A 26967-nucleotide genomic window follows, 5' to 3' on the forward strand; every position below is an offset into this window, starting at 1 on the left:
CTCTTCTCTCTCTCTCTCTCTCTCTCTCTCTCAATCTGCTCTCTCAACTTGGGGAAATAAAGGTAAAAGCTTTTCCTTCCCTTCCCTGGAGAAGATTTGCTTATATTCCAGAATAAAGATAAGGGCTCTCGGTCTCTTCTCTCTCTGTATATTAAATCAGAGTTTCCCCTTTAATGCCCCCATCCACATATTCCGGTACTATCAGGCCCTCACCTCAGGATATTGTAGGACTAAAACTTAGAGAACAAACCAAGATATTCTGGCTGCTGCAATTTGCTGTGGGAAATGAATGGTCTTGGTCTTTGTGTGCTCATATTTTCTGAAAATAGGGTAAAACTTAGATCCTTCACGGGTTCTGATTATAAATAGGAGATATTTTTCTGATCACATTTGGAAATACAATCCACTATATTCAATGAGGAAAAAGAGCACCTATCCAGGCAATAGAATATATAAGACAATTCTGACTAGTCTAAGTAGGTAAATCATCCCAAATGGGAACCAACAGGTAAAGAAATTTCTAAGGAATCAATTAATTATGGAAAGAGAAGCAACTAAGTATTCTTAGACTCCCACATGTTTTCACAGAGGAAAAAAATGGATTATTCCTTGAGATCTCTAACACAAGATAGAGGAGGTTACATTTTGAAGAAATGCTATAGATTAAGTATTCCCCAGTACATCTCAGAGGTTATTTGAACAACAGTTTCTAACAAAATACAGCAAAGTTCTATTCACAGATTGTTTAAATACTAAATTTGTTTCAAAAAGAGTTAGAGGTTTGGGTTTATAATAAAAGATCTATCACTGTCAGTTTACCCCTTCTTCATTAGCTCTTGTGGTCATGGCTTGACTAAACACCAAATCTAGTTTTTGTTTTCTGGTTTTTGTTTTGTTTTGTTTTGTTTTGCCTATTTTCCCCTCTATACCTTTATTATGACACTAGTTACAAAACAATAACAACAACAACAAAAAAAACATTATTAGAATTGTATGTGTTTGTCCTCTTTATTAGGTTATGACCGTCTGGAATTCAGAACAATGCCTTAGTTATTTCTGTGGCCCTCAAATTATATAAAACAGTGTTTTAAACAAAAAGAAACTTAATATTAAGTAGAACCAATTTAATTCCTAAAATGGCTATACCATTCAAGAGCTATAATTGCTGATTTTTATTAATAATGTTAATTGCATACATTTTATTCTCCAATTAATAGCAAATATAAGTTTTTTCATGATGTGCTGTTCCGTATAATGACAGTGTCAGCCCAGATTTAAAGCCTGTCATCTACTGATTACTTTTATTAATGCAGGTAGTGAATTGTTTAAATGACTTAATACTAGTGCAAAGTCATGTGAAAAGAAGAAACAATACTGCAGATTAAACTAGGTCTAGATCTCCCTTCCTCCAGTTCCCAAAACTGCAACAGTACCACTTGCTTTGCCAAATGAGTACCATATTTGTCTGTCTTCTCTCCAATTGCATCAACTGTGCCATCTGGATGCAGACGGACAAACCCTCCAGTGAGCCTGTTGTAGAATTGTAGAGTATTTCCTTTCATAAACTTCCATCTTTCTGCAGCCCACTAAGTATAAAAACAAAACAAAACCAAAAGCAACAACATGAGACAAAGAAGTTACTAAGAAACACTGCTTACTAAATATTATATACCATTTCTGTTTTAACACATCAAATTGTTATGTGGACACTATTTGTACCAAACAATGTAAGACCAAATGTAAAATCTTACTGTTTCTTTTCTATTAAGTTCTAGCTTCTGACCTGAGGGAATAAATGAAAAATAAAATCATTAATTTCAGCAGAATCATACTTTCCTCAACCATCATATAAGAGAATTTTCTAATATATGACACTCACTTGCAAAGATGATGCTGTTATCCATTACATGCAGTTCTCTGGCAATCTTACCATCATCTTCCCCTTGATCCAACCATCTGTGGAAAGAGAAGTGTATCAAGAATATTGTGGCTTTATATTTATACTAACTGGCAATTGTGGAGCCAAGTCAGGAATAATGGATAATAGGAACTAGAAAAAATCATAGGTATCTTGTTGGTAAGAGAAGAGCAGAAAATGGAAAAGGAAATTCTTGAAATGACTATGATACAGGTAGGAGGTACAGGGAGGTAGGAGAAGCTGCTATTAGGTTCAGGGTGAAACATGGCCTTTCTGTAATCCACAGGTTAATTATTTAGCCTGCCCAGGTCATAGATCTTATATCCACTGGGCCAGTTATGTTATCCTTCTTTTAGCCATTAACTACAGTTCGAACTATTGTCAGTTATTTCGTAAATGGCTATTATTGGTTCCATGGGAAAGAGACAGGCAAGTCATGAAAGAAAGAGGAAATCTATCACCACTATTGGAAGAATAACCCAATGACAGTGAGTCAGTAATGTTTTCATCATATAAAAACCACATGCAACATTTATTTTGGAACTTTATCTTAAAGTTTTATTTTATTTTATTTTATTTTATTATTTATTTTAAAGATTTTTTAAAATGTGATTAAACCTACCTGAATTTACCAAGGGATATTTAAACTTATATCATCAGAAATGATGATGAACATAATGTATATCTTTCTAAACAGAAGCAGAAGCCCCTAAAGTTAACCTTCAAAAGTTACCCAACAAAGCATCAGTGACTAGGAATAATTGAATAAGCTACCCATGTCTCCAAAATACAGTAACTTGGAACTAATATGAAATGATTATTTTTCAATGTAAAAGCACACCTACAAACCTGTGACAGAAGAAGGCATATTCACGATTTGTTACCGGATCCTTGATTACAACATCATCAAGAAACCAGCCATTTCCTAAACACAAATTAAAGAAATAATAATGTGGTGTGAATATGTATGGTCCAGGTGTTACTTGAAGTTTTAAAAAGAGGTCTTAGCTTCCAAATATACATAAAAGCATTGGGCATCATAAAGGTTTAATACTTCAAATAAAGAAGAATATGAGAAGTGAACTATAAGAAGCATTTAAAATTTTTTCTTACACATGTACCAAAAGCACGACATGTTTCAAGGTTTCATGTTTTATGATATCTACTTCAATATGATTTTCCAAGAATGTGATAAAAGAACAATTCTGCAATTTCTCTTAATTTCACAAACTGCATTTACATTCCTAGACCTAACATCTTCCAAAAAATATATATCTAATGGGTTAGCAATACTCCTCTTTCCAAAACATACATAAAGTTGATCGAAGGTCAAATTTGAAGCAAGTATATATTTTGATAAGCTAGAAAATGAACACTCAGAAACTCCTGAAGCACACAGATTGAGCTAGTATACATGAAGATTATATATTTTATATTTTGATTTTATATTTTCAAATGAAGTTGGTTAAAATATAGTTTAATTTTATTTACATATAAAATATATTATATATGTGTATGTGTATATATAAATATATATATATATATAAAATGGAATATTTAACCAGACATAGTAGTTTCATCTATACAAAGAGCCAGCACAAAATCTATACTCCTCTAATTAAAAATCCTTGAGTTTATGAGTTAATACTTATTAGCTATAGGATGAAACTCTTTAACAAAGCATACAAGGTTCTTCATTGCTTGGCTTCTGCTTACTTTTTTTTAAATTTTTATTTATTTGAGATAGAGAGTGAAAGAGAGAGCATGAGAGGAGGGGGAGAGAAGGGAGAGGGAGAAACAAGCTCCCTGTTGAGCAAGGACCCTGGGATCATGACCTGAGGCAAAGGCAAACACTTAACCAACTGAGCCACCCATGTGCCCCATTCAGCTTACTTTTTAATTTCATTCCTTACCACATATTCCCATTATGGCACCATGCCAAACTCCTCATAGTTCCCTAGATGAGTGATCTTCCAACTTTACCATGCATCAGAACTGCCAGAGAGATTATAAAAACACAGACTGCTGGGCACCACAAAGAGTTTCTGATGTAGTAGACTGGGGATAAGCAACCTAAGGTGACTAACTGTTCCAGTTTCCTCTCTAGAAAGGGATTTCCCAAGATGCAGGATTTTCGGTGCTAATACCAGGACATCCCCAGGCAAACCAGAACGATTGGTCATTTCTATAAAAGAAACCAAGAACGGAATTTTTAATGAGATCCCAGACAATGCTGATGATCCAGGAACCACACTATGAAAACTGCTGCCATAGATATTAATATTTATAATTTACATATGCTGTTTCTATACATATTCTATTCCCTATGCCTAAAATGTCATCCCCAAATGCTTTATTTCATTTTTAAGTTTTAAAAAAAAAATAGAATTTCTTGTCTCCTTTAAGGAAAATTAAAATGTTACCAGAATTCTGAAATGGGTTTTTTTTAATTGTGTTATGTTAGTCACCATAAAATATAACACTAGTTTTTGATGCAGTGCTCCAAGATTCATTATTTATGTACAACATCCAGTGCTCCATGCAGTACATGCCCTCCTTAATACCCACCACCAGGGTCACCCATCCTCCACCCCCCTCCCCTCTAAAACCTTCAGTTTGTTTCTCAGAGTCCACAGTCTCTCATGCTTCATCTTCCCCTCCAATTTCTCCCAATTCACTTTTTCTTTCCTTCTCTTAATGTTCTCCATGTTATTCATTATGTTCTCAAGTAAGTTAAACCATATGATAATTGACTTTCTATGCTTGACTTATTTCACTCAGCATAATCTCCTTCAGCCCCATCCATGTTGATGCAAAAGTTGGGTATTCATCCTTTCTGATGGCTGAGTAATAGTCCATTGTATATATGAACCACATTATCTTTATCCATTTGGCATATCAGCTCTTTCCACAGTTTGGCTATAGTGGTCATTGCTGCTATGAACATATGGCCATTCTTTTTGCCACATCTGTATCTTTGGGGTAAATACCCAGTAGGGCAATTGCAGGGTCATAGGGTAGCTCTATTTTTAATATTAAAAATAGCTCTATTTTTTTAATATTTTTAGTTTTGGAGGAATCTCCACACTGTTTTTCAAAGTGGCTACACCAACTTGCATTCTGATCAACAGTATGAGAGGGTTCCCCTTTCTCTACATCCTCTCCAACGTTTGTTATTTCTTGCCTTGTTAATCTTTGCCATTCTAACTGGTGTAAGGTGGTATCTCAATGTGGTTTTGATTTGAATTTCCCTGATAGCTAATAATGATAATTTTTTTCTTGTGTCTGCTAGCCATTTATATGCCTTCTCATTGGAGAAATGTCTGTTCATGTCTTCTGACCATTTTCTGACATGATTATCTGTTTTTTGCGTGTTGAGTTTAAGAAGTTCTTTATAGATCTTGGGTATCAGCCTTTCGTTTGTAGTGTCATTTGAGAATATCTTCACCCATTCCATGGGTTAGTTCTTTGTTTTGTTGACTGTTTTGTTTGCTATACAGAAGCTTTTTGTCTTGATGAATTCCCAAAAGTTTGAAATGGGTTTTAAGAACTGCTGAGAAGTCTGTAAAGAAAACTCTTGGAGATGATACAGAATGTATTTTATTTATTTATTCATTTTTAAATTTATTTATCCATTTCAGAGAGAGAAAGAGAGAGAGCACACATGAGTGGGAGGGGCAGAGGGAGAGGGAGAGAGACTCTCAAGCTGACTCCTCACTGAGTGCAGAGCCCAGTGCAGGACTTGATACCACAACCGTGAGATCAGGACTTGATCTGAGATCAGGAGTCAGATGCTCAACCAATTGAGCCACCCAGTCACCCCAAGGAATTGATTTTTAAAATGCTTTATAAGATAATAGAGTTAATTAGTAATTAGTTTAAAAGTACCTACATAAAAACCTATTATCTATAAGAACAGTCAAGTGGAACCAAGATCAGTCAAAAGACAATGTAAACATGAAATAGATATCACTGTAATTCACTGAAATTTGGAAGTTGTTTTCTACACACCATAAACTTACCTTGTGGGTTTTCTAAAATTTTACAAAATCTGATAAGAAAAAAGGGTAAGTTTGAAATATTCTTTTTTCTTTGTATAATACTAAAGATTTACTTTCTGGCCATTTACTCCAAGTTCTTTATATAATTAGTGATTTTTTAATGTATCCCAGATATTTTGGATAAAATATTATGAGACCCACTAAATCTTCTTTTTAGCAGGCAAGTCCCCTCTGCTGCTGTGCAGCATAAGATGTATGTGTGTGTACACATTCAACTTCTAACACCACCTGGACAGAAATGGGGCACTGACTCAACTGCAGACAACTGGAGAGAAGTACACCTCCTCCTCTGGCCATTGATACCTTCCTACAAAAATAAATAAGGCATTTCCAGTGCTTTACTGCCTCTGAGGAGGGTAATATCCCTGGTGCAACCCTCTGCTTTAAGAGGAGGGGAAGGATGAATGAGCCTGAGTCACATCCTTTGCTGCTGTGAGGTAAGGACAGAAGCTCAGCTACATAGTGGGCCCCACAGAAGGTTGTCTGAACAGTAGCAACTAGTCCCAATTCCGCCACTGAATAGGAGTAGAACTCAGGTCACTGGGCTTTACTAATACTAGGGCACATGGGAAGTAAAATGTCAGCTACTCCATATTGTCCTACTTCATTACACCTCATGATGCTAGGTAGGGGTAGATACTCAGCCCCCACCAGAACCCACTGACACCAGGGATGGGAGATAGTGGAGTGCTGACTAGCCCCAGCTTGCACTGTTTTCTCCTATTTGCAAATGATATGGCTGTCTATGGATAAAATTCCAAACAGACGACTACTACTACTACTACTACCACCACTAATAATAATAATAATAACAGTAAATCCCAGAACTAAAAGATGAGTTGAATAAGGTCTTAGGTACAAGACAAATCACCAACAAAATAAATCACATTCCTATATACTAACAATGAACATGTGGAAATTGAAATTTAGACCACAATACCACTTAAAATCATTCCAGAGACTATTTAGATATAACCTTAACAAAACATGTCCAGAATCTGTATGCTGAAACTTTAAAAATGCTAAGGAAAGAAATCAAAGAATAGTTAAACAAATGAAGAGACATATGCATACTACATCCATGGATTGGAGTCCCAACACAGTAAAGGCATCAAATCTCGCCAAATTAAGCTCTAGGTTTGATGCAGTTCCCATCAAAATCCCCGCAAGTTTTATTGTAGATATGGATAATATTTTCTAAAATTTATATAGAAAAAGACAAGCCTTAAAACAGCTAAAATAATCTTTAAAAATATTAAAATAGGAAGAATTAGTACTTGATATTGGGATCTAGTAAATAGCTCTCAAAATAATGTGTATTGGCAGTACAGATACATAAACAATGGAACAGAATAGAGAATCCAGAAATAACTCCACATCAATACACCCAACTGCTTTATGATAAAAATATAAAAACAATTCAGTGGAGGCAGGATAGGCTTTTCAACAATTGGTGTTGGAGTAATTAGACATACATAGGTAAAAATAAATTAACTTCAACTATCTCTCACACTTTATATAAAGTCTTAAAATAAATCAGAATTAAATGTGAAATATAAAACTATAAAACTTTTAGAAAAAATAAGAAAGATTTGTGATCCAAGATTAGGCAGAGTTCTTCAACTTAAACTCAAAACTATGATCCATAAAAAAGAAGAATGAATAAACTGGATCTCATTAAGATGAAAAATTTGTTCTGTAAATTTGTTCTTTAGGTATTTACCCAGAGAAAATGAAAACACTAATTCTAAAAGATACATGCACCCCTATGTTTATTGCAACATTACTTACAATAGCAAAGAATAAAAAAAAACCTAAGTACCTATCAGCAGACAAATGGATAAGAAAGATGTGTTATGATACATGTAAAAATTGATTATATATACACACACACAGGAATACTACACAGTCATAAAAAGGATGATATTGTGCCATTTGAGGCAACATAGATAGACCAGAGGTTATTACACTGAGGAAAACAAATACAATATGATTCCACTCATAAGTGGAATCAAAAAAGTGAGTAAACAAACAAAAAGCAGAATCAGACCTATATGTACAGAGAGCAAACTGGTGGTTGCCAGAGGGAGGGGAGCAGAGAGTTGGGCAAAATGTGTGAAGAGAAGAAGGAGGTACAGGTTTCCAGTTATGGAATGAATACATCACAGTAATAAAGGGCATATAATAAGGAATACAGCCAATGACACTATAATAGTGATGTAATCGGACAGATGGTAGTTACACTTCTGGTGAACATAGCATAAAGTACGTCAACTATACTAAAAAAAGCTTTAATTAAAAATACAGTTTAGGGGGCGCCTGGGTGGCTCCGTGGGTTAAGCCGCTGCCTTCAGCTCAGGTCATGATCTCAGGGTCCTGGAATCGAGTCCCGCATCGGGCTCTCTGCTCAGCGGGGAGCCTGCTTCCTCCTCTCTCTCTCTGCCTCTCTGCCTACTTGTGATCTCTCTCTGTCAAATGAATAAAATAAATTCTTAAAAAAAAATGCAGTTTAGGGGAGGAGTCAAGATGGCAGAGAAGTAGCAGGCTGAGACTACTTCAGCTAGCAGGAGATCAGCTAGATAGCTTATCTAAAGATTGCAAACACCTGCAAATCCATCGGCAGATCGAAGAGAAGAAGAAAGGCAATTCTAGAAACAGAAAAACAACCACTTTATGAAAGGTAGGACTGGCGGAGAAGTGAATCCAAAGCGATGGGAAGATAGACCCCAGGGGGAGGGGCCGGCTCCCGGCAAGCGGCGGAGCAACGGAGCACAAAATCAGGACTTTTAAAAGTCTGTTCCTCTGAGGGTCATCGCTCCAGAGGCTAAACTGGGGCAAAGCCCACGCGGGGTCAGCGTGGCCTCAGGACCGGCAGGGTCACAGAAGGATCGGGGGTGTCTGAATGTCGCAGAGCTTGCGGCTACTAGAACGGGAAAGCCAGCTACAGAGACAGAGCCATCAGTGAGCTCACAGCTCGGGGTTACCTTGAACCGGTCGCAAGCTCGGTGAGCTCAGAGCTCGGCCAGAGGTCAGGCAGACGGGAGTTACTGGGCGCTGTTCTCCGAGGGCGCACTGAGGAGTGGGTCCCCCGGCTCTCGGCTCCTCCGGGCTGCAGACCAGGAAGCTGCCATTTGTATTCCCATCCTCCAGAACTCTACGGAAAGCGCTCAGGGAACAAAAGCTCCTGAAAGCAAACCCTAGCGGATTACTCAGCCCAGCCCCTAGTAAGGGCGGTGCAATTCCGCCTGGGGCAAAGACACTTGAGAATCACTACACCAGGCCCCTCCCCCAGAAGATCAACAAGAAATCCAGCCAAGACCAAGTTCACCTACCAAGGAGTGCAGTTTCAATACCAAGGAGAGCAGCAAAACTCCAGAGGAGGAGAAAGCAAAGCACGGAACTCATGGCTTTCTTCCTGTGATTTTTTAGTCTTGCAGTTATTTAATTTTTTTCTTTTTCTTTTTTTTTTCTTCTTCTGCTAAATTTTTTTTGACTTTTACCCTCTTTTTTAACTTTTTTTAACGAGTTTATCTACTATATATTTTTTCTTTTTTATACTTTTGTTTATTCGTTTTCTTTTTTTAATTCTTTTCTTTTTTTATTTCTTTCTTTCTTTCTTTTTGAACCTCTATTTATCCCCTTTCTCCCCACTCACGATTTGGGATCTCTTCTAATTTGGTTAAAGCATATTTTCCTGGGGTTGTTGCCACCCTTTTAGTATTTTACTGGCTCCTTCATATACTCTTATGTGGACAAAATGACAAGGCGGAAAAATTCACCACAAAAAAAAAAAAAAAAGAACAAGAGGCAGTACCGAAGGCTAGGGACCTAATCAATGCAGACATTGGTAATATGTTAGATCTAGAGTTCAGAATGACAATTCTCAAGGTTCTAGCCAGGCTTGTAAAAGGCATGGAAGATATTAGAGAAACCCTCTCAGGAGATATAAAAGCCTTTCTGGAGAAATAAAAGAACTAAAATCTAACCAAGTTGAAATCCAAAAAGCTATTCATGAGGTGCAATCAAAAATGGAGGCTCTCACTGCTAGGATAAATGAGGCAGAAGAAAGAATTAGTGATATAGAAGACCAAATGACAGAGAATAAAGAAGCTGAGCAAAAGAGGGACAAACAGCTACTGGACCACGAGGGGATAATTCGAGAAATAGGTGACACCATAAAACAAAACAACATTAGCATAATTGGGATTCCAGAAGAAGAAAAAAGAGAGAGGGGAGCAGAAGGTATACTGGAGAGAATTATTGGGAAGAATTTCCCCAATATGGCAAAGGGAACAAGCATCAAAATTCAGGAGGTTCAGAGAACACCCCTCAAAATCCTTAAGAATAGGCCCACACCCCGTCACCTAAGAGTAAAATTTACAAGTCTTAGTGACAAAGAGAAAATCCTGAAAACAGCCCTAGAAAAGAAGTCTGTAACATACAATGGTAAAAATATTAGATTGGCAGCTGACTTATCCACAGAGACCTGGCAGGCCAGAAAGAGCTGGCATGATATTTTCAGAGCACTAAACAAGAAAAACATGCAGCCAAGAATACTATATCCAGCTAGGCTATCATTGAAAATAGAAGGAGAGATTAAAAGCTTCCAGGACAAACAAAAACTGAAAGAATTTGCAAACACCAAACCAACTCTACAGGAAATATTGAAAGGAGTCCTCTAAGCAAAGAGAGAGCCTACACATGGTAGATCAGAAAGGAACAGAGACAATATAGAGTAACAGTCACCTTACGGGCAATACAATGGGACTAAATTCATATCTCTCAATAGTTACCCTGAATGTTAATGGGCTAAATGCCCCTGTCAAAAGACAAAGGGTATCAGAATGGATAAAAAAACAAAACCCATCTATATGTTGCCTCTAAGAAACTGATTTTAAGCCCAAAACACTTTCAGATTTAAAGTGAGGGGGTGGAAAAGAATTTACCATGCTAATGGACATTAGAAGAAAGCAGGAGTGGCAATCCTTATATCAGATCAATTAGATTTTAAGCCAAAGACTATAATAAGAGATGAGGAAGGACACTATATCATACTCAAAGGGTCTGTCCAACAAGAAGATCTAACAATTTTAAATATCTATGCCCCCAACGTGGGAGCAGCCAACTATATAAACCAATTAATAACAAAATCAAAGAAACACATCAACAATAATACAATAATAGTAGGGGACTTTAACACTCCCCTCACTGAAATGGACAGATCATCCAAGCAAAAGATCAGCAAGGAAATAAAGGCCTTAAATGACACACTGGACCAGATGGACATCACAGATATATTCAAAACATTTAATCCCAAAGCAACAGAATACACATTCTTCTCTAGTGCACAGGGAAAATTCTCCAGAATATATCACATCCTCGGTCCTAAATCAGGACTCAACCGGTATCAAAAGATTGGGATCATTCCCTGCATATTTTCAGACCACAATGCTCTGAAGCTAGAACTCAACCACAAGAGGAAGTTTGGAAAGAACCGAAATACATGGAGACTAAACAGCATCCTTCTAAAGAATGAATGGGTCAGCCGGGAATTTAAAGAAGAATTGAAAAAAATCATGGAAACAAATGATAATGAAAACACAACAGTTCAAAATCTGTGGGACACAACAAAGGCAGTCCTGAGAGGAAAATATATAGCAGTACAAGCCTTTCTCAAGAAACAAGAAAGGTCTCAAGTACACAACCTAACCCTACACCTAAAGGAGCAGGAGAAAGAACAAGAAAGAAACCCTAAGCCCAGCAAGAGAAGAGAAATCATAAAGATCAGAGCAGAAATCAATGAAACAGAAACCAAAAAAACAATAGAACAAATCAACGAAACTATGAGCTTGTTCTTTGAAAAAATTAATAAGATTGATAATCCCCTGGCCAGACCTAGCAAAGAGAAAAGAGAAAGGACCCAAATAAATAAAATCATGAATGAAAGAGAAGAGATCACAACTAACACCAAAGAAATACAAACTATTAAAAGAACATACTATGAGCAACTCTACGCCATCCAATTTGACAATCTGGAAGAAATGGATACATTCCTAGAAACATATAAACTACCACAACTGAACCAGGAAGAAATAGAAAGCCTGAACAGACCCATAACCAGTAAGGAGATTGAAACAGTCATTAAAAATCTCCAAACAAACAAAAGCCCAGGGCCAGACGGCTTCCCGGGGGAATTCTACCAAACATTTAAAGAAGAACTAATTCCTATTCTCCTGAAACTGTTCCAAAAAATAGAAATGGAAGGAAAACTTCCAAACTCATTTTATGAGGCCAGCATCACCTTGATCCCAAAACCAGACAAGGATCCCACCAAAAAAGAGAGCTATAGACCGATATCCTTGATGAACACAGATGCGAAAATACTCAACAAAATACTAGCCAATAGGATTCAACAGTACATTAAAAAGATTATTCACCACGACCAAGTGGGATTTATTCCAGGGCTGCAAGGTTGGTTCAACATCCGCAAATCAGTCAATGTGATACAACACATCAATAAAAGAAAGAACAAGAACCATATGATACTCTCAATAGATGCTGAAAAAGCATTTGACAAAGTACAACATCCCTTCCTGATCAAAACTCTTCAAAGTGTAGGGATAGAGGGCACATACCTCAATATCCTCAAAGCCATCTATGAAAAACCCACCGCAAATATCATTCTCAATGGAGAAAAACTGAAAGCTTTTCCGCTAAGGTCAGAAACACGGAGGGATGTCCATTATCACCACTGCTATTCAACATCGTACTAGAGGTCCTAGCCTCAGCAATCAGACAACAAAAGGAAATTAAAGGCATCCAAATCGGCAAAGAAGAAGTCAAATTATCACTCTTCGCAGATGATATGATACTATATGTGGAAAACCCAAAAGACTCCACTCCAAAACTGCTAGAATTTATACAGGAATTCAGTAAAGTGTCAGGATATAAAATAAATGCACAGAAATCAGTTGCATTTCTCTACACCAATAGCAAGACAGAAGAAAGGGAAATTAAGGAGTCAATCCCATTTACAATTTCACCCAAAACCATAAGATACCTAGGAATAAACCTAACCAAAGAGGCACAGAATCTATACTCAGAAAACTATTAAGTACTCATGAAAGAAATTGAGGAAGACACAAAGAAATGGAAGATGTTCCATGCTCCTGGATTGGAAGAATAAATATTGTGAAAATGTCTATGCTACCTAAAGCAATCTACACATTTAATGCAATTCCTATCAAAGTACCATCCATCTTTTTCAAAGAAATGGAACAAATAATCCTAAAAATTATATGGAACCAGAAAAGACCTCGAATAGCCAAAGGGATATTGAAAAAGAAAGCCAACGTTGGTGGCATCACAATTCCAGACTTCAAGTTCTATTACAAAGCTGTAATCATCAAGACAGCATGGTACTGGCACAAAAACAGACACATAGATCAATGGAACAGAATAGAGAGCCCAGAAATAGACCCTCAACTCTATGGTCAACTAATCTTCGACAAAGCAGGAAAGAATGTACAATGGAAAAAAGACAGCCTCTTCAATAAATGGTGTTGGGAAAACTGGACAGCCACATGCAGAAAAATAAAATGGGACTATTTCCGTACACCACACACAAAAAATAGACTCAAAATGGATGAAGGACCTCAATGTGAGAAAGGAATCCATCAAAATCCTTGAGGAGAACACAGGCAGCAACATCTTCTACCTCAGCCGCAGCAACATCTTCCTAGGAACAACGCCAAAGGCAAGGGAAGCAAGGGCAAAAATGAACGATTGGGATTTCATCAAGATCAAAAGCTTTTGCACAGCAAAGGAAATAGTTAACAAAATCAACAAAAGACAACTGACAGAATGGGAGAAGATATTTGCAAATGACATATCAGATAAAGGACTAGTGTCCAGAATCTATAAAGAATTTAGCAAACTCAACACCCAAAGAACAAATAATCCAATCAAGAAATGGGCAGAAGACATGAACAGACATTTCTGCAAAGAAGACATCCAGATGGCCAACAGATACATGAAAAAGTGCTCCATATCACTCGGCATCAGGGAAATACAAATCAAAACCACAATGAGATATCACCTCACACCACTCAGAATGGCTAAAATCAACAAGTCAGGAAATGACAGATGCTGGAGAGGATGCGGAGAAAGGGGAACTCTCCTACACTGTTGGTGGGAATGCAAGCTGGTGCAACCTTTCTGGAAAACAGCATGGAGGTTCCTCAAAATTTTGAAAATAGAACTACCCTATGACCCAGCAATTGCACTACTGGGTATTTACCCTAAAGATACAAACGTAGTGATCCGAAGGGGCACGTGCACCCAAATGTTTATAGCAGCAATGTCCACAATAGCCAAACTATGGATAGAACCTGATGTCCATCAACAGATGAATGGATAAAGAAGATGTGGTATATATACACAATGGAATACTATGCAGCCATCAAAAGAAATGAAATCTTGCCATTTGCGACAACATGGATGGAACTAGAGCGTATCATGCTTAGGGAAATAAGTCAAGCAGAGAAAGACAACTATCATATGATCTCCCTGATATGAGGAAGTGGTGATGCAACATGAGGGCTTAAGTGGGTAGGAGAAGAATAAATGAAATAAGATGGGATTGAGGGGGAGACAAACCATAAGTGACTCTTAATCTCACAAAACAAACTGAGGGTTGCTGAGGGCAGTGGTTCTCGAGATAGGGGGTGGGATTATGGACATTGGGGAGGGTATGTGCTATGGTGAGTGCTGTGAAGTGTGTAAACCTGGCAATTCACAGACCTGTATCCCTGAGAATAAAAATATATTATATGTTTATAAAAAATTAACAAAATACAGTTTATAATTAAATTTTTTTACATTTTTCGTTCTGAATAATAAAAATTCATTTTGGTCATTTTGAATTGCTTTTTAAATATCCAGTGATCATTTTTATATTAAATATAAATTAAAATTTAATTCAGGCTTTGTTTGTCATTTATTTATCTATTATTGTGACATTCACTAAACTATATTTAAAAATTTTCATCTTTAATGCATTTTCATGTGAGTCTTCCCTGTTAATGTTTTCCAAAATGCTAGCCTATTATATCCTTTCAATTTTTCCAGATTAGTAACATTATAATTTTCACAGATTTATTAAGAAATCATTTACATTCATAAAGTTCCCCTGTTTAAATGGGTTCAGTGGTTATAATATATATTTACGCAACCATCATCATAACTTAAAATCAGTACTTCATCATCCTCAAAGGAAACATTATTCACTTATTCACTGTCATTGCCAACCATCACTGTGTCCTCTCTCCTAGACTTAGGCAACCACTAATCTATTTTCTCATTTTGATAAATTTGCCAATTGTGCAGATTTCACACAAATGGAATCATATAACATGTAGTCTCTTATGACTAGCTTAATCAGCAAGGGATAGGACAATGAAGTCAGCTCTCTGTCTCAGGACTTACTTTAGGTTAATTGTTCTACCCTGTTTTTCAGATTTTATCTACTCTGAGCCTATGATAACTCTTGATCAAAATTAGAAGGTATATCTGCATTATTATCTTCTTCTTTTACCAGCTCTTTTATTTCCTCACTTGCAGTGCTCCACTTGATTTTGGAGTAAAAATAGTCTTTCTGTAAGAAACCACTGCAGCAGATTCTCTCCGTTGTAGTGTGAGATCTTATGTAAAATGAATCTCACTGCAAATTGTTTTTGCCTAACCAAATGGACAGACTTTGTGCACTTTGTAACATTGTAATTTTACAATGGACAGACCTTGTACACTTTGGTTCATCAAAATTCTAAAACCTGTTTATTGCCAATGTACCACAGACACAGACAGCTAGGACCTGAACTAAACATGTGGAAACACAAAACCTTCACCTCTCTCATTAAACAAAAACAAAACAAAAGAAAAGAAAAGATACAAACCTCAAGCACAATGCTGTTTGGAGTACCACCACCAAAAAATAGATTACACTGCTAGCCAAGATCATTGGTAAATAATTTGTTAAGAAATAAATAGGTTCATTTAATGCAAAACAGGCACAGGACCTGTAATACAAATTTTCTTGCCTAGAACTTCCTAATTCAGTATGGCTTTCAGATAAGGCCACTCTAATAAGTCAGATGTGCATTTTTTTTTCTAATTGCTGATTCTAATTTTATATATATTATAAATATCATATATATGTTTTTTGCTGCCACTCTAAGATCTTTATATCTTGTATTTTCTATATAAGAAAACCAGATTCAAGTTATTGTATATTGGTTTAATTTCTAGTCACTCTATAAATTTTATTTATTTTTTAATTGATACTCCTTGCATTTTAATGGATATTTTCTTGCCTATAAGCAATAATTCTGCCTTCTACTTTCCAAAATTATAATTGTTTTAGGACACATATTATAATGCTTTCCAAAGAATGACTATATTCATAATGAGGAAATCCTTATTATATCTCAAACTTTATTGAATTTCATTAAGTGGTTGTTTTGAGTTACATTATTTTAAAATATTTTTTCTGTTTCAAATTCTTAAAGAACTTTTAATAATAATATTGTTGGACTGCTACAATTTTTCTACTTTAACCTTCTGAGGTGATGTATTTTATTAACAGATTTTCTAATATTGAACTACTTTTCAATTTCTTGGCATGAACCCTACTTAGTTTGTTGTGTATTATTCCTTTATCATACTTCTTGATTTCATTTTGTACACACTTAACTTAGGATATCTGTCCATGCATTTATCAGTAAGGCTGGTCTACAACTGTTCTTCTAGACAAAACAAACACTATGGGACACATGACCTTCTGTAATTGGGAAAACACCCAGGATTGTCAATTTTATTAGAATATTTGGGGGGAAGGGAAATGAGAAATTTAACTGTCAAATTAAAATGTAATGTCTTTGTCTGATTGGACTGCTATAACAATACCACAAACTGGCTAGCTTATAAACAACAGAAATTCATTACTCAGTTCTGGAGGCCAGGTACTCCAAGTACTCTTGACTCCATCAAGTCACTGGCATAGCCACCTGGTGAGGACTCTCTTCAGGGTTTATAGTCTGCACTTCCTCACTGTATCCTCACAAAGTGAAAGGCACTAGTGTTCTCTCTCTGGAACCACTGTTATGAGAGCGTTCCTCAAGGCTCCACCTTCCACAGGCCCCAACTACTAACAGCATTGCATAGGGCCTTAAGATTTCAACATATTAATGTAGGGGGTCCACAAACAGAACATAGAAAATACTTTTTTAAACAAACATAGGAAAATTATCAAATAAAAATAGTTGCTTGCATTTTCATTAGAAAACATGAATATGTAAACAAAAAGATAAGTCCTTTGGAATATGTCCTCTGAGGTCTGTAGGCATTCTTACTCATACTGGGAACATAATAGAGAACAAAGTAAGAAGCACTAAATCATAGTTCTATATTTTGTACATTTTCAAGTTTCAGTATCATTAAGTCTATTTAGAAGTTTCCAGTTCCATAATCTGGAACATTTTACATAGCACTGAAAATGTCTGTTTCATGGACACATGAAAGTGCTGATAAATCCAAATAGAAACAGTGTTTTTCAAAGAGATTAGCCTTCTAAAAATGTTTATTATTATTGATTACTGTCATTTTCTACTTTTTTCTTTGAGCAATATTGAGTCAAATTTGCCTTCCTAGGTCATTCATAATTTCTTAGGCTAAATTTCTTTGGCCAATTTTCTTAAATTATCATCCAGTTCATTCAGAGCTTTAAATTTATTTACCCAAAACTGTGTATAATAGTCTCAAAACTTTTATCTGATATATATTTGTATTATATTCCCTATATCTTATTTTGGCATTTATTTTCTTCTCATTTTTATTGGACTTTTCATTGTTGGTTTACTATGTAAGGGTTTGTACTTTTTTCCCTTAGGTATCCATTCCTATAAGTAACATCAATTCTGTTTTTCTATTTCCAATCTTTGATTTCTGTTTTTGTCTTCATTATTTTCTTTCTCTCATTTTTCCCAATTTTTCTTTATTTATTACATTACTTGTTTTTCCCAACTTTACTGAGATATAATTGACATATAATATTGTATGAATTTAAGGTATATAACTTATTGATTTGAAAAATGTATATATTGCTCTATAATTACCAAAATAAGGTTGGTTAACATATCTGTCACATAACATAATTATATTTGTTGTTTTTGTTGTTGTTATGGTAAGAACATTCAAAATCTAGTCTCATAGAAAGTTTCAATTGTTAATATGGTGTTATTAACTAGAGTTATCATGCTATACATTAGATCCCAGAATTTATTTCCCTTATAACTGGAAGCTTATGCCCTTTGATCAACGTCTCCTCTTTTCCCCTATCACCCAGCCCCCAATGACCATTAATTTTACTATTTCTATGAGTTCAGCTTTTTTACATTCCACCTATAAGTTAAATCACACAGTATTTGTCTCTCTTTTTTTTGCTTAGCATAATGTCCTCCAAGTTCATTCACATTGTCACAAATGGCAGGATTTTATTCTTTTTTAGAGCAGAATAATATTCATTCTATATATAGACCACAATTCTTGACCTATTCATCTGCTGATGGACACATAGGTGATTTCCATGTATTGGCCACTGTGAACAATGCTGCAATGAACATGAGTGCATTTATGTCTGTGAGATAGTGAATTAATTTCTTTTGGATCTATACACAGAAGTTGGATTGCTGGATCATACGGTAATTCTATTTTCATTTGGGGAGAAACGCCTATACTGCTTTCCTCAGTACTTGTACCAATTTACATTCCCACCACAGTGCATACAGTTTCCCTATCTAACCATTCCAGTACTTGTTATCTCTTGTCTTTTTGATGATAGCCATTCTAACAGGTGCAATGTAATACCCAAAGTGGTTTTGATGTGCATTTCCCTGATGATTACTGATGTTAAGCAGGCTTTCATGTACCTGTTGGCCATCTGGATGAGTTCTTTGGAAAAATGTCTATTCAGATCCTCTGCCCATTTTTTAACTGTATTGTATAGGGCTTTTGTTTTTTGGTTTTGGTTTTTGCTATTAAGTTGTATAACTTCTTTATATATTTTGGATATTAACCACTTATCAGATATATGATTTACAAATATTTTTCCATACTGTAAGTACATCTTTTCATTTTTTGATAATTTCCTTTGTTGTGCAGAAGCTTTTTAGTTTGATGTAATCCTGCTTGTTTATTTTTATTTTGGATGCCTATGCTTTTGGTGCCAAATCCAAAAAAATCTTTGCAAGGATGATGTTAAAAAGCTCACCACATATGTTTTCTGTTGGAAATTTCATAGTTTCAGGTCTTACATATTAAAGTCTTTAATCCATTTTGAGTTAGTTTTTGTGGGGATGTAACATAGTGTTGCAGTTTGTTTGTTTTTTTTTTTTTTTTTGCATGTCGCTGTCCACTTTTCCCAACACCAGTTATTGAAGAGACTATCCTTTCCACAATGTATATTCTTGGCTCCTTTGTTGTAAAGTAGTTGATCATACAAGTGTGGGTTTGTTGCTGTTCTCTATTCTGCTTCATTTACATAAACACCATAGTGTTTTGATTACTATAGTTTTGTATTATAGCTTAAAATGACAGGAAGTATGATGTTCACTTTGTTCTTTATTCTCCTCAAGATTATTTTGACTACTCAGGGTCTTTCATAGATCTATAAATATTTTAGAATTTTTTTCTCTATTTCTATAAAAAATGCCATTGGAGTTTTTCATGGAGATTCCCCTGAATCTATAGATTTTTTTGGATAGTATGAACATTTTAACAATATTAATTCTTCCAGTCCATGAGCATAGAATACCTCACCATTTATTTGTGTCTTCTTCAATTTCTTCCATCAATATCTTAACAATTTTCAGTATACAGGTCTTTCACTTCCTTGGTTAAATTAATTCCTAGGTATCTTATTCTTTCTATTGCAAATGTAAATGAGATTTTTTAAAATTTCTCTTTCTGAAACTTCCTTATTAATGTATAGAAATGCAATAGAATTTTGTATATGGGTTCATATCCTGCAATTTTACTGAATTTTATTAATTCTAACAATTTTTGATGGAGTCTGTAGGGGTTTCTACAGATAATATTATGTCTACAAATAGTGACAGTTTTATTTCTTCCTTCGCAATTTGGATGCCTTTATTTATTTTGTTGATTAATTGATCTAGCTAGGACTTCCAATACTTGTTGAATAAAAGTAGTGAAAGTGGGCATTTTGGGGGGTATCTCTACTAATTTAATAAAGTATTAATTGGTGTATCTCCACATTAACTGAAAATACTTTCTATATTAAGCATTGTAGACATACCTCCTTTTATTGTGCTTCACTTTATTATGTTTCACAGATACATTTTTTAACAAATTAAAGTAAACCCTCACTGTTGAGAAAAAAAAGATTCCTTTCAAAATATTCCTGCAATATATTACAGTAATGTACAATGTACGATACAATGTAGCTGGTTAACTAAGAACCCTAATGGAGACGTACAATGAGATTAATGTTGTTGTCACGCTGGTTAATACAATATCCATTCTGCAGGCCATAGATCAAGGAGTAATTTCAACTTTTAAGTGTTATTATAAAAATACATATCATAAGGCTATAGCTGCCATACATAGTGATTCATCTGAAAATCTGGATAAAGTAAATTGGAAATCTGGCAAGAATTCACCATTCTAGATGCCATTAAGAACATTTGCAATTCATAGGAAGAGGTCAAAATATCAGTATTAACAGAAGTTGATTCCGACAATCATGGATGAGTCTGAGGGTTTAAGACTTTAGCGGAGGACTTAACTGCGCATGGGATGGAAACTCTAAGAGAACTAGAATAAGAAGTGGAACCTGAACATGTGACTGAATACTGCAATCTCATGATAACACTTTTACAAAAGAGGAGCTGCTGCTTATGGATGAACAGAGCAAGTGGTTTCTTGCAATGAAATCTACTCCCACTGAGTGTACTTTGAAGATTGTTGAAATGACAAAGGATTTAGAATATTACATAAAATTAATTGATTAAGCAGCAACAGTATTTGAAAGGATTGGCTTCAATTTTGAAAGAATTTCTACTGTGGGAAAAATGCTATCTCACAGCACCATGCCCTACAGATAAATCGGTTGTGGAAGAGTCAATTGATGTGGTAAACTTCATTGTCTTAATTTTTTAAATTGCCATAGCTGCTCTACCCTTCAGCAACCCCTATCCTAATCAGTCAGCAGCCATCAAAGTTGAGATAAGACCATCTACCAGCAAAAAGATTACAACTTACTAAAAGCTCAGATGATGCCTAGTATTTGTTAGCAATAAAGTATTTTTTAATTAAGATATATATATTTTTCAGACATAATGCCATCATGTACTTAAAAGACTACACTGGGAAAGCAAAAAATTTATTTGACTCACTTTATTGTCATACTCACTTCATTGAAGTGGTCTGGAGATTGTAGTATCTCCAAAACACACTTGTACTTCCTCCAAAAAATTCACAGAAACACTTTAATTTTTTTAATTCATTTTTTCTTATGTTATATTAGTAATATTTTTAGATAATTTATTCAGCAGCTTCCTCAAAAACATTGTATTATATACATTAAACAGAGATTATTATATCAGAAAACCAAATCTACTACCACATACCCAAAAGAATGTAATATGATTTCAAAATGCTTTGTGGTAAGTCTCACATATAAAGAAGCATAGCAGTTTGTAATATCCAATACACATATTTATACACTGTAGTTTATAGCCTTAACAGAAGGGGGAATTATATTCACATAATGTAGGGTACTTAAACAAATATGTCTTTGTTTTTGTGCATTACCCCTCCCAACATTTTTTGTGTTTAAACTTCTCTCTGCTACAAAATGCTACCACATTTTTAAAATTATCTTTTTTTTTAAGGTTTTATTTATTTATTTGACAGAGAGAGATCACAAGTAGGCAGAGAGGCAGGCAGAGAGAGAGGAGGGAGCAGGCTCCCTGCTGAGCAGAGAGCCCGATGCGGGACTCCATCCCAGGACCCTGAGATCATGACCTGAGCCGAAGGCAGAGGCTTAACCCACTGAGCCACCCAGGCGCCCCTAAAATTATCTTTTTTAATCGAATAATGTCCTTTTCATCCTGTAAACTCTCCCTCTGAGATGTTATCAAAAGGACTAAGGTTTAAGAGAAATTGAAACCATTTGATTACTGGTAAACTTTAACCACTGAGATCCTCACCCTCTGTTACTAGAAGAAACAGTAATTTACCCAGTTACCCAACAAGTGATCCCAAATTTCTCTGCAACTTAGATCTACTAGGATTTCTTCAGTAACTTTAATGTTCTTCATCTCTTATAAACAAATAATGACTGAGGATACTCTGAATAAGACTTTCTGAGAGAAAAATTTGTAATAGCAATAATGAAGCAGTTTGAAACTATTTCGGAAAGTATTCTTAGCATGTTATTACTTCTTGAATTACAAAACGGATGTAAGTTTAAAATAACAGTATTTTTTAAGTTAAAAAAAAAATGACCTACAGCTTAATCACTTTTGGTCAGGGGGTTGGTAAATACTGAGTTCTATTTCCCTACAGAATACACTATATAAAGCCAAATATCCAGGGTGGTGGAAGAGAAGTGGCCGTATGAAGGAGACACTTTTCCACTCCTAAAATGAGGACTGTAAGTCACATGCGGCAAAGATTCAATGAATGTTGGCTGACTGAACCCAAGGGAAGTAGCACAACCAGCTAAGGAAAAAAAGGCTGGCTACCTTTTCCTTTTCCTTCTTAACCAGTGGGAAACACAACCTGCTTGCCCTGGCCATTTCCATCACCACCAACTCCTAAAAATGTTCTTAGATAAATATCTGCTGATTTTAAAAATAAAGAGCTGGAGAAGAGTTGAAGGAGGCAAGATTATAAAAGGAATTTTTCATTTCCTCCTTAAAATGCATGTGGGTAAAATGTAGAAATGGAAGAAAATAGATTAATTTTATAAAACTATACGTTGAATTTGTATTTAAAATGCAAATTAAAAAGTTCTAATTACTATCTATTGATAATTCACTGTCAAGTGTATACTGCTTTTACATTCTTTTTTTTTTTTAAGATTTTATTTTCAAGTAATCTTTATACCCAATGTGGGGCTCAAACTCACCACCCCAAGATCAAGAGATCTACCAACAGAGCCAGCCAGGTGCCCTCTGCACAGCCATTCACAAACAACCTCACATAATCCTCACAATAACTATACAAAGTATTCATTCATTTTACAGATGACAAACTGAAACTCAGAGAGTTTTTAAGTTACTTGCTCAAGATCAAAAAGTCAACAACTGACAGGTTCTGAATTCAAATATGTGCTACTGGTTAACATTTTTGGGGTGGGGGTCTTTTATTGAAATAGTAAATTGGTTATTTTTTTTTCTTATGTTATGTTAGTCACCTTACTACTCTTCATTATGTCACAGCAATAATATCTCATTTACTTAGATTCTATTTAGGTAAACTAAGAAAATCAGAATTTGGAGGAAAAAAGACAGGACTTCCAACTAGAATCAGGAAGCAAACTGTTGTATCAAACTTTTGGGATTTAAAATCATCTTGCTACTTCTTGGTATACTAAAGGGCAGGCATCCCATCTTAATCATCCTTGTATTTACTATAGAGAGCACTCAGTACAGCACTTTGTACATAGTAGATCCACCAAAAATATTTATAAAATTGAATTAGTTGCTTGTGTTAGCTTGTGCACATTCACATGTCCTATTAATGTTGTACTAAAGCATTGTCTAACAAGCCTGCCTGATAGTCATGTGACTCCCTACAGAAGCAAAATGCGATTTAACATAGTATTTACTATGGATAAGAGCCCAGATTATAAAATTAGCCATCAACTTATAGAAAATAAACTGCAAAAGATTTGAGTCTGGTCAAATTATAAACAAATTACAACCAAGAGAGAAGACAACATCACAGGTATGTTTTTACTGTCTTACGACATTAGTCACATTTTAAATTTAATTTATCAATCTCACTCAACATTCTTTTTGTTTTCACTGATTATAGGAATATATTTTTCAGTTTCATGTAACTTCCTTTGTGCAAGTTTTCTCACCTTGCTAGTATTCTAATTAATTATTTAAACACATTTCCAGTATATACTGGTAAAAAAAAAAAACAAACTTTGTTTTTAACACTTTGACAATTATGCATTGATACTTTTTAGTGAAAGAATTTATCCTCTTGTGTGATGTTTTATCCATTTTGTGGTATGTACACATTAGTACTCTTATCTTTTGTTGGAAGAATTTTGCTTATCTTATGTTTGTTTTACACAGTAGCTGAAAATGAACTTATTGGGAAGTTGTAGGTTATCTCACTGAACTGATGGGAAAATTGAGAGAGAAGCATAAACAAAATAGCAGCAGGAAACACAGCTGTGAACTTGTTCCCAAGACAGTCTCCTCAACATGCCACTGTTGACACTAGTTTCTACTACTTCATAAAATATCACTGCCAGCAGACACCGTTGCTATATCCACAAGTAGCATGTTAGAATGCCACCACATGCCACAGCATATAAATCCCAAATTCCCCTGAATTTTATGCATCACTCATTCTAGCATTTTAGACAGAGCATCTTCTTGGACAAGCCTACAGCCAAAAAAACAAAACAAAAACCCACATCTGCTTAAAATTTAAAGAATATTTGTGTCCATTATTTTAATTTCAGATAGTCAATACTTAAAGATGAATTTCTTATATGTTTGTCATAACTATTAACTAAATTTTCACAGGGTTTTACATGAAAAGAGTGGAATCAAGCCTTGAATATCTACTTATATAAGGCTTTTACCTGGGCCAACCCCATCATGACCTATGACAATCTTATACAAATCCCCAAGGTGCACAGCTTCTAGGGAGAAGGTGTCAGTCTGCAACAAATCAAAAGAGTATAGTTATATCTGGACTATGAGAATGATTTTTAGTAAGATTATATATTAAGATATACTAAAAATTGATTGGGAAAAGAATCAGGGTCATTCAATAAATCTAAATTTGAAGGTAAAGGTAAAACAATGTTAATTTGCAGAACATAATAAGATTTTTAATATACTCCACTCATTTTTGTTAGCCATATGTCATTATAAAAACATAAATTTGGGGATCCTACAAATATATGTTTCAAATATTAGCACATATGAAATAATTATAAAATATACCTTTATTTTTCAGTCCTTTGAATATAACCAATACATACCTTCCCTAGGGTGAAATTTTTTAAGCAATGTTTATAGGCCATTGACAAATATAATGTTTCTAAAGTAACTTTAGGATATTGATGAAAAAAATTATTAGAAATTTATAACAACTATCTGAATCCCAATGTGCTGCTACAATAAAAATTATTCATCTTTCTACTCCAAAGGTTTATGTATTCAGAATATGGGTTAAAGTAAGGCGCACAAAGTTCCTTTGATAAAAACTAAGATAATATTATAGGTTAAAATGTAAAGAAAAAATATTAGATGTAGCATATCAGTTGAAAAATAACAAAACAAAAATAACATTTTCATTTATAGAGTGACTTACACATTTTAAAATATTTTCATATACATTTTACTTTAGCCTTAGAAGTCACTCAGTGAGAAGAATATTTATTCCACAAAAGGAAGAGTGAGGCACAGATCGAGGATTAGAAATCAGTTCCTCTGATATATCACAAAACTACTTTACAGCCACTTTGTCTTTACATAAGTGGACTATAAAGAATATAAATAACGTATAATGCCATTCACTTAAAAAATATATTGTCTCTCCCTAATACAGATTAATGTGTAACATTATCCTCCCTTTATCTATGACACACATCTGATAGAAAGGAGGAATTTCTGTGCAAACAAAATAAGAGCAGAGAAAATTATGTTATAATATTTATGATCATTGATATAGAGAATGCCAAGAAAAATAAAGGAAACATGTAAAGAAAATATCCTGTCATACTCACTTAAAAATTATTTGGGTCATCAAAAAAAAAGAAAAGCTGAAATAATTTAAATGTTATGATCCTTTTATGCTTTACTCAGTTAAATATAATTAATATTAGTAATAATAAAAATGATATTATATATTCAATTTCCACATTTGACAATGAAAGTTGCTATATACAGTGAATGACATTTAACAATATAAAGGTAAATTTAAAAATCAGACAACAGAGGATGACTTCACTTCAGCAAGATGGTGGACTAGGGAAAACCAAGCCCTCATTCCCCAGTGGAGACACTATTTTAACAATAATATATGGGCTATAATACTTCAGTGCAAATTCTGGACAGCAGATGAGAAGCTGCAGTACCTACTTGAATGCATAATAAAAAAGGAACTCCATCAAAAGAGGTAGGGAAGCTTGTGACCTTTTCATGCTCTACTTGGCATAGTGTGTTGTAATTGAGAGGAAACTTTCCATATCCTGGATCCTCTTCTGCGACAAAAACAAAGGAGTGGATAATGTACACAAAATTCTGACTTCTCTGGGAGCTGCTCAAAGAACTGATTTCTCGGGGCGCCTGGGTGGCTCAGTGGGTTAAGCCGCTGCCTTCGGCTCAGGTCATGATCTCAGAGTCCTGGGATCGAGCCCTGCATCGGGGGTCTCTGCTCAGCAGGGAGCCTGCTTCCCTCTCTCTCTCTCTGCCTGCCTCTCCATCTACTTGTGATTTCTCTCTGTCAAATAAATAAATAAAATCTTAAAAAAAAAAAAAAGAAGAACTGATTTCTCTCTCACGTAACTCAAATACTAATGGCAACAGAGTTTGGAAGCCAATGAAAACAGAGGGGAGGACTGTGACAAGTCAGAGCAGGCAGACAAGGGGTGGAGCTTAAGAGAATATGAGCACAGGAGAAGAAACAGGAGCAAGCAGCTTAGGGAAATTA

At 35.0% G+C, this 26967-nt stretch overlaps 1 protein-coding gene across 1 annotated transcript in view; it reads right to left on the reverse strand.

Moving 5' to 3' along the window:
• RP1 (RP1 axonemal microtubule associated) overlaps positions 1–26967 on the reverse strand; it is a 356998-nt gene that overhangs the window by 190726 nt on the left and 139305 nt on the right. Inside the window, exons 8-12 of the mRNA XM_045075785.1 lie at positions 24890–24968; positions 2768–2843; positions 1880–1956; positions 1752–1783; positions 1457–1586 (exon numbers count right to left, since the gene is read on the reverse strand). Coding sequence (XP_044931720.1) covers positions 1457–1586; positions 1752–1783; positions 1880–1956; positions 2768–2843; positions 24890–24968 — 394 coding nt within the window. The remainder of the gene's footprint in view (positions 1–1456; positions 1587–1751; positions 1784–1879; positions 1957–2767; positions 2844–24889; positions 24969–26967) is intronic.

This window comes from Mustela putorius, unplaced genomic scaffold (assembly GCF_011764305.1).
Source record: "Mustela putorius furo isolate JIRA1106 unplaced genomic scaffold, ASM1176430v1.1 tig00000151_pilon_pilon_pilon, whole genome shotgun sequence".
Taxonomy (NCBI): domain Eukaryota; kingdom Metazoa; phylum Chordata; class Mammalia; order Carnivora; family Mustelidae; genus Mustela; species Mustela putorius.